Source organism: Gobio gobio (genome assembly GCF_949357685.1).
Source record: "Gobio gobio genome assembly, chromosome: 8".
Taxonomy (NCBI): domain Eukaryota; kingdom Metazoa; phylum Chordata; class Actinopteri; order Cypriniformes; family Gobionidae; genus Gobio; species Gobio gobio.
In genome coordinates this window covers 56,634,590-56,647,143 of record NC_137114.1, presented here as the reverse complement: position 1 = coordinate 56,647,143, position 12,554 = coordinate 56,634,590, and the positions used below count along the sequence as shown (strand labels likewise).

The following is a 12,554-nucleotide window of genomic DNA, read 5'->3' as shown; positions in this document are numbered from 1 at the left end:
TCTCAGACAGCAAATGTAGTGAGTTTGCTTTTTTCTTCTCAGAGAAAATCAATAATATCAGAAATGCGATCAGCACATCCTTGAGTTTCTCTGGGGTGAATCAGATCAGACCACAACCTCAGAAAGTTACTATGACTGAATTCGAAGCAATTGATGGTAAAATTTTAGAAGAAACAGTACAGCACCTTAAAACATCAACCTGCGCCCTTGACACACTCCCCACTTCTTTTTTCAAAAGTGTGTTTAACTGTTTAGAAGCAGATCTCCTAGAAGTGGTAAACGCCTCACTTCTTTCTGGGACTTTTCCAAACTCCCTAAAAACCGCAGTAGTTAAGCCTCTCCTGAAAAAGAGAAATCTGGATAACTCCATATTGAGCAACTACAGACCAATCTCAAATCTCCCCTTCATAGGCAAGATCATTGAAAAAGTTGTTTTCAGTCAGCTGAACAAATTCTTAAGCTCAAACGGATACTTTGACAATTTTCAATCTGGTTTCCGACCGCATCACAGCACAGAGACGGCCCTCATTAAGATAATAAATTATATTCGCCTCAATACAGATACAGGCAAAACATCAATTTTGGTACTACTGGACCTCAGTGCTGCATTCGACACTGTTGACCACAAAATACTTCTTGACAGGCTAGAAAATTGGGTTGGGCTTTCTGGAATGGTCCTCAAATGGTTCAGGTCATATTTAGAAGGGAGAGGTTATTATGTGAGTATAGGTGACCATAAGTCCGAGTGGACATCCATGACATGTGGAGTCCCACAAGGGTCAATTCTTGCACCACTCCTATTCAACCTGTATATGCTGCCACTGAGCCAAATAATGAAAAATAACAAAATGGCTTACCACAGCTATGCTGACGACACCCAGATCTACTTAGCCCTATCACCTAATGACTACAGCCCCATTGACTCTCTATGTAAATGCATTGATGAAGTTAACAGTTGGATGTGCCAAAACTTTCTTCAGTTAAACAAAGACAAAACTGAAATTACTACATTTGGAAACAAAGATGAAATTCTCAAGGTGAATGCATATCTTGAGGCTAAAGGCCTGAAATCAAAAAATCAAGTCAGGAATCTTGGTGTGATTTTGGAGTCAGACCTGAGTTTCAATAGTCATGTCAAAGCAATAACTAAATCAGCTTACTATCATCTCAAAAATATATCAAGAATCAGATGCTTTGTTTCCAGGCAAGACTTAGAGAAACTCGTTCATGCTTTTATTACCAGTAGGGTAGACTACTGTAATGGTCTCCTCACCGGCCTTCCCAAAAAGACAATTAGACAGCTGCAGCTCATACAGAACGCTGCTGCCAGGATTCTGAGCAGAACCAGAAAATATGACCATATCACACCAGTCCTCAGATCTTTACACTGGCTTCCAGTTACATTTAGGATCGATTTTAAAGTGCTATTACTTGTATATAAATCACTCAATGACCTAGGACCTCAATACATTGCCGATATGCTGATTAAATACAAACCCAACAGATCACTCAGATCATCAGGATCAAGTCAATTAGAAATACCAAGGGTTTACTCAAAGCAAGGAGAGTCTGCTTTTAGCTATTATGCCAGCCGTAGCTGGAACCAGCTTCCTGAACAGATCAGATGTGCTCCAACAGTAGCCACTTTTAAAACCAGACTCAAAACACATCTGTTCAGCTGTGCATTTACTGAATGAGCACTGTGCCACTGTACGTGCTTTGTCCGAACTGCTTGCATTTTAATTTATATGCTTAAATTTAACCCTGTTTTTATTTTTATTTTTAATTATACTCTTTATTTTTATCTTTCAATATTTTCTTTATTTTTTATTTCTTTTAATTCCTATTATAACTGTAATATTTTTATTTCATTTCTGTGTAAAGCACTTTGAATTGCCACTGTGTATGAAATGTGCTATACAAATAAACTTGCCTTGCCTTGCCTTGCCTTGCCTACTGGAGTTGACCACCACGACGCCGGGAGTCCAAGATGTCCTGGACCTGATATGCTGCGCCGTCGTCAACGAGAAGTGGAGGGGGAGGCTCCGGAGTAACGCCAGGCTCTGGGGAAACAGAAACAGAAGGGTAGTGAGGTTTCAGGAGAGACACATGGAAAGTGGGGTGAATCCAGTACTGAGGGGGTAGTTGGAGTTTGTACATCACCGGATTGATCTGCTGCAGGATCTCGAAGGGGCCAATGAACCTGGGACTCAACTTCTTACACTGCAGACGCAGTCTGATGTCCCGGGTGGACAGCCAGACCTTCTGCCCCACCTGGAACGACGGAGCATCGGAGCGGTGAAGGTCGGCTGTCATCCTGCGTCTGCAGAGTGCCCGTTGGAGTTGGTGATGGGCTGAGTCCCAGACCCTCTCACTCTCCCGGAACCAGTAATCAACCGCAGGGACGTCGGAGGGTTCCCCAGACCAGGGGAAGAGGGGCGGCTGATAGCCGAGTACGCACTGGAACGGAGTCAGGCCGGTGGTGGGTTGTCAAAGTGAGTTCTGTGCGTACTATCCTAGGAACTGGTTCCAGGAGTCCTGGTGGCCGTGACAGAAGGTACGGAGGAAACGGCCAATCTCCTGGATCTTTCTTTCCGTCTGCCCGTTCGTCTGAGGATGGTATCCGGACGTGAGGCTTACGGTCACACCTAGGAGTGCGAAGAAAGCCTTCCATACCTTTGAAATGAATTGAGGACCTCTGTCAGATACAATGTCTTCGGGAATGCAATGTCTCTCATGGATGGAGACGGCTAGGGTTCCCCTGCTGCTGAGATAGGACCCCACCCACCCCGGTGGTGGAGGCGTCCACCTCCACGACAAAGGGAATCTCGGGATCAGGATGGACCAGGAGGGGAGCTGTCGTGAAGGTATCCTTCAGGGTCTGGAAGGCTTGGGTGGCGGATGGGGTCCAGGACAGAGACTTGGGCTTGTTGCGGAGAAGGCTGGTGAGGGGACTGGCCTTGGAGCTGTAGTTCTGAATGAAGCGTCGGTAGAAATTTGCGAAACCCAGGAATCGTTGCAGTTCCTTCACAGAAGTGGGAGTTGGCCAGGACCGGATGGCTTCCACCTTCCTCTAATCCATCTGGATGCCACTGTGATCGATGTTGTACCCGGGGAACTGCACAGAGGGCTGGTGGAAGGACCACTTCTCGGCCTTGAGGTAGAGCTGGTAGTTCCTCAGGCGTTGTAGGACCTCCGCAACGTGACGGCGATGGTCGGCCATGCTCCGGGAGTAGATCAAGATGTCATCAATGTAGACCAGCACGAACCTGTGGAGACACTCCCGGAGCACCTCGTGGATGAAGTCCTGGAATACGGAGGGGGCGTTGGCGAGTCCATATGGCATCACAAGATACTCGTAGTTACCAGTGGGCGTGACAAAGGCGGTCTTCCACTTGTCCCCCTCACGTATCCGGATGAGATTGTATGCGCTGCGGAGGTCCCACTTCGTGAACACAGTGGCACCACGGAGATGTTCCAGGGCAGCTGGGACGAGAGGAAGGGGGTATCGGAACTTGACTGTAATGTTGTTAAGTGAACGGTAGTCGATACAAGGCCGCAAGCCTCCGTCCTTCTTTGCCACGAAGAAGAAACTCGAAGCAGCAGGGGATGTGGATGGACGGATGTAGCCTTGCTCCAGCGCCTCCTTGATGTACTCCTCCATGGCCTTCTCCTCCGGAAGAGAAAGGGGATAGATTTTCCCCCTGGGCACTGGTTCACCTAGCAGCAGATCGATGGCGCAGTCCCATGGCCGATGGGGAAGCAGCTTGGAGGCCCGTTGGGGACAGAAGACGTCTCTGAAGGGTGCGTAACAGGAGGGGACATCCACCAATCGTCTCTCTACCGGACTCTCAATGGACGTGGCACAGACAGGGAGATCTTGGGGACGCGGAGAGGGACGAATCGGTGGAGATGGGAAGCAGTCCGGGAAGCAGCTGTCGCCCCACTTCAGGACTTCTCCCGTCTTCCAGGAGATGACTGGGTTGTGCTGCTCGAACCACGGGCGCCCTAAAATGATGTCAGCGGTGGATTCCTCCAGAACCAGCAGGTGTAGTCGCTCCATGTGTAGGATTACGACTTGCACTCCGATGGGACCCACGGAGCGACTAACCTGCCTCCTACTGAGTGGTCTGCCCGTTATCGACTGGACTTGGTAGGTCGTCGTAGTTGCACACGTGCGGAGCTTGAGTTGACGGCAGAGGGTTCCCGAGATGAAGTTCCCAGCTGACCCAGAATCGAGGAGGGCAGTAACTATAAGGGAGATTCCAGCAGCAGTAAGGTTCACAGTTGTGAGAGAGAGAAGGGATGATTGCACTCACCATGGGTCGAGGAGGACGGACTGGGCATTCTGAGATGTAATGCCCAGGTAGACCGCAGTATAGGCAGAGATTCTGGGTCAGCCGTCTCTGCCGTTCAGCTGACGTCAGTCGGGTGTTCTCCAGTTGCATGGGCTCGGGGCTGGGTTCTGGAGTGCTGACATCACCTGGTCGGCGGAGGAACAATGACGACTGGCCCTGGTGTTCTTTAATGCATGACTGCATACGAGTGGCGAAGCGGATGGAGAGTTGGATGAAGCGGCAAGATGCAGCCGCACCTGAGGATCCAGACCCTGTCGGTAGGTCGTAATCAAGGACTGCTCGTTCCATCCACTAGCAGCAGCGAGGGTTCGAAACTGTAGAGTATACTCATTAACAGTGGAGGTATCTTGTATCAGATGATATAACTGTTCTCAGATCGACGAATCCCATGATGGTTTCCCAAAGACCTCCTTGAAGTGAGACATGAACCCCGACAGAGTCTGGTTCACTGGACTGTCTGTGGACCACATGGATTCCGCCCAACGGAGCGCTTTACCGGAGAGTTGAGATGTGATGAACGCTACCTTTAGCACGATCGTTGGGGTACAGGCGCGGCTGCATCTCCAGGACCAGCGAACATTGCAGAAGGAATCCGTTGCTATCCTCCGCCGAACCAGAGAAGGGCGCCGGTCTGGCCATGGGACTGGCGTACTCAGGGGGCGAAGAAGTGGTTGTGTGGATCCCGGAAGTGCTCGCCGGTGAAGGTGCAGGTGCGCTGGTGGGGAGAGCTCGCCGAACGGCGTCGGCGAGCTCTTGGAAGGGATCCGGGGTGCTCATCCTGGTGCGCTGTGTGGGTCTGGTAATCTGTTACAAACAGAGGTGACACGGAGAATAAAGGCAGGTGAAAGCAGAGTTTATTGCTGAACCAGGAAGTGAGCAGGTGCGGTGAGAGTCAGAGTGAGAGTTTCTGGTTAATGCTGGATATGCTGGTGATACGATACGTTTCTTGAATCTTGAACACAGGAACAATGGATCGAAGGAGACGAGGACCAGGAGACAGGACGAGACGAGGAGACACTCAGGGTTCGTAGGAGATCAGGTAGGTTATCAGGTGAGTCCGAGGAAGCAAGCATGTAGAGTCATGTGCAAACGATACCGGACAGTGACTGAGTGTGAGCGTAGGGCTTAAGTGCAGGTGGTGATTGCTGTGGAGATGACGTGCAGGTGTTTGTGCTCAGTATTCTGGTGATTGGGATCGTTGTGGTTGTGAGAGGGTGGAGCCTGGCGTGCTTGTAACACATACATTAACAAGCCATTAGTTGATGTTAGTGTATGATAAGTTAACCATGAGATAGTAATGCCGTTTCTCCTGAAGTAAAGTCATGACACAATGATGCACTAACAATTCATTCATTACAAAATGAATAAACATATACACTAAGAATCCTTATTCCTTTACACCCTTGGTACAAAAAAAACAAAGATAAAAAGTATTTGTTGGCTAGTTCTTTTATTTATATTTATATAATTAAACATATATGGACTTAAAGGAAAGCCCAAACATACCTGTAAAGACACACATAAGGCATGTTTACATGTAAAACAGGATGCATCCACCGGCTAATGCTAATCGAAGCATATGTTACATTTAAACAATTAAAAAATACAGTTAATTAAAGTACACACCTCCAGAAATATCCCAATTCAACAATCATACAAACATGTCTTAAATTATTATTTCGTTTAACCAAAGCAGTCGACATATATTATTTGATGAAAATGAAAACACAACTAACACGCTAGGAGCACCGTGAGCGCCAATAATGAGTATCCCACCAGAAACAAACCCTACATACTGTAGTTCCGGGAAGAAAACTAGCTGTGACTAAACGTAGCCTAATTGAACTATAAAAATCTGAAAACGGTTTATATCAAATTAAAATGATTAGTGATAGTTATTAGTTTATTTTCCAAGTTTGATTAGAGAAATGTGTGTAATTAATGGCTCACAAAAATGGCTAAAAATCACAAAGCTGCAGATGGCAGATTATAATAGGCTATTAGAGTTTAAATTGTGACAGTATTAAATCACATGTTTAATTCAAAGTCAGAGTACTTCTTATTTATTCTTAAGGAGCCTGTTTGATTTAGTTTACCCATACATGTAAATTAATCCATGAATTATCAAACATGTACTAAAATGTATTAAAGCTGCTGTTATACATTTACATTTATGCATTTGGCAGACGCTTTTATCCAAAGCGACTTACATTGCATTCAAGGTACACATTTTACATTTTTGTCAGTTCTTGCTTTCCCTGGGAATCGAACCCATGACCTTGGCGTTGCTAGCGCCACGCTCTATTGTTTGAGCTACAGGAAAGCTGTTATTCATGTTATTCAAAGTTATTCATGCATGAATCCTGTCTTAGTTCATGATAGCTCCTCATTTGTTCATGATTAGTTCATATCTTCACTTATCATGAGTTCATGTTTAATAAACTATTAATTCATGTATTAATACATGATTATTAATGTACTGTTATTGTAAAGTGTTACCAAGAATAGTTTGCAGTTTCATCAGCAGCAGCCAGCGTCAGAGTCTGTCGTGGAATCGCAGGCCAGACTCTAACTTACAGAGAATTTTGCCTACCAGTTATACTATTTACAAGGACATTGTTACGGGCGTGCTCAGGCAGGTAGACAAGGAGAGGCAGAGGAGTATCTCAAAGGTTGTTTACAGGGTAACAACTGAAACACATACAGGGATCATATCATGGAACAGGATAACAGGTAGTATAACGGTGACCGGACAAAGAGAGAGTGAACAAGAGGAACTTAAATACAAATACAGATGACTAACTAACGAGGGGCACAGGTGATACAGATGATAAAGAACTACACACAGCTGAACAGAACTAGACTAACGAGGGTAACAGAAAGTGGCGGGAAAGAGAACAAAGGAACATGTGACAAATGCAAACAACACGACAGAAACACAGATATGTAACAGACATTGATTACAAAAACAATAACAGATGGCCTAAGATTGGCTATAGAGACCTAAAAGCCTAAACATTTGTCACACGTGCCGGAATGGCGTCGTTTAGTCAGGATCCTGTCGCAACATCCCTCCCAGACGGGTAAGATTGGCCTCGGACGCCTGCATGTTGGGAGGGGGGTCAAGCCCCGATCAGATAGCTCCAACAAACCTGCACAGAACATGTGAAACGCACACACATACAAGCACTAGGGCATCACACTCTAGTTCATGTCAGGGGATTCTGATCGTTCTCAAGAGAACACCCAATACCCAAACAGAGATATAGCCACAGCTATCCTTCACCAGAGAGAGCCATGCATCCTGGCTGGAGGTCAACCCAAGCAGCTGAAGAGACTAGATTTAAAACTACAAAATCATCTTTTAAACTAAATATATAGAAGTATGAAATCACACAGAATTACAATCATCTTTAAACTCAATATTTGAAAGCAGAGAAAGAGATACATAGATTCATTATCCTTGATTATTCAGGTTAGGGAAATAGTAAAAAGAAACATTGAGAAGGATAGGTGTATAAAAGAAGAGACACAGGTAACTGACCTGCCCCTTCATTACAAATACATTTTTAAAGCATGTATTTTGTAATCTGTAGTGTAATACTTTTTAAAATGAACCTCCCCAATCCTGCATATAAGTAGGGTGGAAAAAATCATTTGAATGTGGCAGTACTAGCCTCTGTATATCAACAAATCATCAGGGTCATGTGAACTAATGAATATTCATGAGCCAAGCAGTCACAGTATCGTTAACACGCAGACTAACCATTCAAGAAAAACTTCCTTGGACTATCAGGCTACTTTTACAATTGCATATCTTCTCAAAATGGTGCTCCAAACTCGGGAACAATACTGTAAGTTATTTTAATACTTCTTGGCATTTGTTTTTTCATGGAAATAATATAAAAATAACATATAAATATAATATAATTTATGGCTTAATAATGAATTGGGTCACTGATCAGCAAAATGATCAGCAAACAATTATTATATTAATATTGTCCATTTCAAACAACAGAATGGCACATCTTTCTTTATAGTCTAAGTATAGCTTATAGTACACAACAATTAAATGTCCCACATATTAATAAGATATAAGGACACAATAGCAGTAAAACTCTTATCAGCACATAATCTGCTTTAACATTTAATGCAAATAAAAAAAGAAACAAAACAAGAAAAAGGCCAAATCCCTTTTTTTTACATTATTGTAATAATATCAGTGAACCTGTGGTAATTTGATATGCTATCAACCACTGTAAAAAAAGTTTTTTAATATAGGCCCATCTCTATATGTCAAATATTATTTGTTTGGGGAAAAATATTTGTGTTTGTTGAATGTTAAATTTGTATCATAGGCCACAGGCATATCTCTTGCAATTTTACATTGTTGGTTTACTTAAAAACATTACTTCAATCTTATTATTATTATTATTATTAGTGCTATTTAATAATAAATATTAATCATTAGCATTAAATGGGTCATATATTTTTAAGTTACAAATGTGTAGCTATATTTAGGTATTGTATAGGCTAATAGAAAACGCAAATGCAGTTTGTTCATGACAAGGAATGCACTGTGATGACATAATGCTTTTACAGTTTACAGGGAAAGATCATTACGGAAGATTTTTATCGGTCTGTGTCTACTGGTAATCATGTGTTGTCTGGTAAGTTCATTTATCACAACTATCACAACACAACACAATTAAAATCAATAATGCTTAATCAAACTAAATAGCATACAAAATATTGGGTACAATGCGGATTCTGTAAAATTGTGTAAATTCATTTGAGAACAATATCCTCCATGATATATGCTAACATTTATTAAGTAGCCTATGTAGACTTACAGGTGTAGCAGGTTATTGTTATTGTAGGGTACTATAAATGATTCTGAACTTCTCAATGTTGTCTATGGCTATAATATTTTCCAAATTGTAGATGTCAGAAAGCTGAATTGAAAGCATATTATTATTAGTATTATTATTGTGTGTATGCATTTCTAGTTCTCAGGGATTAAATGTGGAGAGATTTGAGGTGGATGTTATACCTACTAAACCGCCTCCTCCCCTGCCCCGTAACTTTGTGGGCCTTCATTTCTCCTGTATATTCATATTGAGGTGTCAGAATCGTGGAGGTGTGTGTATTGGCATGGATAGTCCAGTGGAGTAGGCAGAATTGTATTTTTGGTCGGGGTCGGGCCTGGGCAAAAGTGAGCGGGCACTTTCACGCTTGTCACTGTCAATACCAAAACTGCAACTACAACCTGTCCACAAACAAAACATGAGCAGTGGTTACAACAAACAACACTTTCTTTCTACTTTTCGAATATTTTCTTCATTTTTAATTGAAAATAAACGCCTTTCCTATCTGATATGTGATGAGAAAAGGAAGCACAGCGAGTTCGACAAAAGCCTAATTCGAACCTCAGGTTGAATTGCGTCAAAGCTTAGTGCCACGCACCTTACCCCTACACTATAATGTATCCTGGCTTTATATAATAAACCTGCACTTGGAATTGAAAAGTCTTACCGTTATTTGCGGCCTGATGGATGGATTCTCTCCCGCGTTAATGCAAGTTTTTTAAAAGTCCTGTTTATAGAAATGTGCATCGCTGCTGTTTATCTATCACACACAACTGCAAATGATAGGCTAAGTGAATAGGTAAACACAATTCATGAACTCACTGGCGCAATCCGCATGCATGAGACAGCCTAAACATTCCCTAAAACACAGCTGTCAATCAAATTAAAGGGTTAGTTCACCCAAAAATGAAAATTCTGTCATTAATTACTTACCCTCATGTCGTTCGACACCCGTAAGACCTCCGTTCGTCTTCGGAACACAAATGAAGATATTTTAGTTGAAATCTGATGGCTCTGAAAGGCCTCCATTGGCACAATGCACGGTTCACTCTCAAGACCCTTAAAAGGTACTAAAGACGGTTTATCTTCATTTGTGTTCCGAAGACGAACGGAGGTCTTACGGGTGTCGAACCACATGAGGGTAAGTAATTAATGACAGAATTTTCATTTTTGGGTGAACTAACCCTTTAATGAAATGTTACACTTCAAGAATGAGGCGGTGCTCTTCCTTTCTGCAACACATTTATTTCTGTTTTTCTGTTTGAAGATATGAAAATGACAGGTTAGATCAGGAGCACTCTCTGTAGCGTGTACACTCACTCATAACATACTGAGCGCTCTTTTACTCTACTAGCGTCAGTTTCCTTAACTCAGTATCAAATATAATGTCTCAAAGTGCAAGCATTAATGCATATTCATGAGTCATGACACTGACTAGACACGATATAAATACACAATCTTTAAAGCTACCTTCTCTAAACCCACGAACACTATAAACACAATACAACTAAACATGTTCAGTACTCACTTTTACACGGTGCAGAGCTAAGTATAGTAGATAACAATAGTATTACATTACACCTCTTAACCGGATTGAGGGCGCATTCGTCCTTAAGCTTTATTTGTTTAAATTAGCTCAAATGACTGTCAGATGTAAGTAATTACAAGTGACAAACTATACATCATATAAAAGATCTACCCAGCTAACAAAAAAAGGTCCCCAGAACGTCCCCTAAATGGCCTCAGCTATTGTCCCCCGGACGTCCATGTGTAGGGTCCTCGAGGTCCCGCGAACGTCCTCAAAGACGTCCTCCTGACGTTCATAAGGACGTTCACAGGACGTCCAGCGGCCATTCGGGACGTTTAGGGGACTTTCCCTTTAGCAGCATTTTATTTTATATTTCGGCAAACCAAAGAAAACAGACACGTATGAATTGTACGGAACAAAGTATATTTATTTTAATAGTTGTAAAGGTGATGTGCTCTTTCCACGCGCCCGTGTGTGTGTGTTTGCAAACGCGCAGGCAGCTGTGTGTGCGCGCGCGCATCTCTGGTTGTCAGCTGTGGGGTTAGTCCGATGGCAATTCTTCCACTTGGCTTCTAACCTAAAACAACAAAATGAACACACTCAGTAGTGTTATGATTTACCCTTCGTAGTGCCACTATGACGCAATCACACTTCAAATGCGGCCTTCAGAGGTGCAGCCTTCACATTGGGACAGCCTTCGTAGTGCAGTTATGACGCAATCACACTTCAAATGCGTCCTTCAGAGGTGCAGCCTTCACATTGGGATACCCTTCGTAGTGCGGCTCCTGGAACCTCTCGACGACGGTGTTAACCGCGTCGCCGAAAAGCCCAGAAGGTGAAATCTGGGAATCCAGGAGAAAGTGTTTCTCTCTCTCCTTCATCCCCGACAGGTTTAACCAAAAATATCTCTCCACACACACCAAACCAGCCATGGAGCGGCCGATGGAACGGGCCGTCTCCTTGGTGATGCGGAGAGACAAGTCGGTGGCTTTCCTTAGTTCGAGGACGTCGTCCGGAGACGGGCCCTCGCCCTAGTCGAGCTCCTTGAGGAGGTCGGCCTGGTAGGCCTGCAGTACCGCCATGGTGTGCAGACAGCTACCAGCCCGCCCGGCCGCCATATAGGCCCTACCCACCAGCGCTGATGTATCACGGGTTGGCTTGGTGGGTAGTACCGGGGCCTTAAGGGACGAAGCGGCCTCGGGAGAAAGATAGCTCGCGAGAGCTTCCTCCACCCGAGGCAGCGTCCCATAACCCTGCTCCACCGCCCCCAGCACGTTATCGAAGTCGAGTACTGGGGGGTTGTAAAGTCTGGCTGAGTAGGGTTTGTCCCAAGACCTACACAACTCATTGTGTAGGTCTGGGAAAAAAGGCAGGCCCCGGCGTGGAGGTTGAGGCCTGCGCCTGAAGAACCGTTCATCCAGCTTACTGGGCGGCTGGATTTCAGGTTCTTCCTGTGGCCAGTCAATTCGTAACTTGGCCACGGCGCGGGTAAAAACCTCCACTAGCTCCTCTGGAGCGGGTGCGTGAAGCGATGGTTCAGGCTCCACATCACCCGCCTCGTCACTCAGCACATCTGACTCCTCGGAGCCAGATTGTTTCGTGGGAGTTTCAACGTATGTATGGCTACTCTTTGTATATTTGAGGGAAAGATTGTTTTGGATTAGACTTTTCCCTGGTTAGGTTTAGCGGGGTATCCTTAACCGGATGCTCCGATCTTTTTTTATTTTAGTTTGTTTTGTTTGTATGGTGAAAGCAGTTGGAGCATTTATCTCGGGAACACATCCATGTTTTGTAATGGTG

The 12,554-nt window shown here is 44.1% G+C and overlaps 1 protein-coding gene across 2 annotated transcripts in view; it reads left to right on the top strand.

Moving 5' to 3' along the window:
* The first annotated feature begins 8,021 nt into the window (after window positions 1–8,021).
* LOC307130053 (NXPE family member 3-like) overlaps window positions 8,022–12,554 on the top strand; it is a 29,045-nt gene continuing 24,512 nt past the window's right edge. The window contains exons 1-2 of one of the 2 annotated variants that reach the window (XM_079822914.1): window positions 8,022–8,212; window positions 8,961–9,028. Coding sequence is in view for 1 of the 2 variants with exons in the window: in XM_079822913.1 (XP_079679039.1) it covers window positions 8,185–8,212; window positions 8,961–9,028 (96 nt within the window). In the remaining variant the exon portion in view is untranslated. The remainder of the gene's footprint in view (window positions 8,213–8,960; window positions 9,029–12,554) is intronic. The other variant, XM_079822913.1, reaches the window with a different exon arrangement.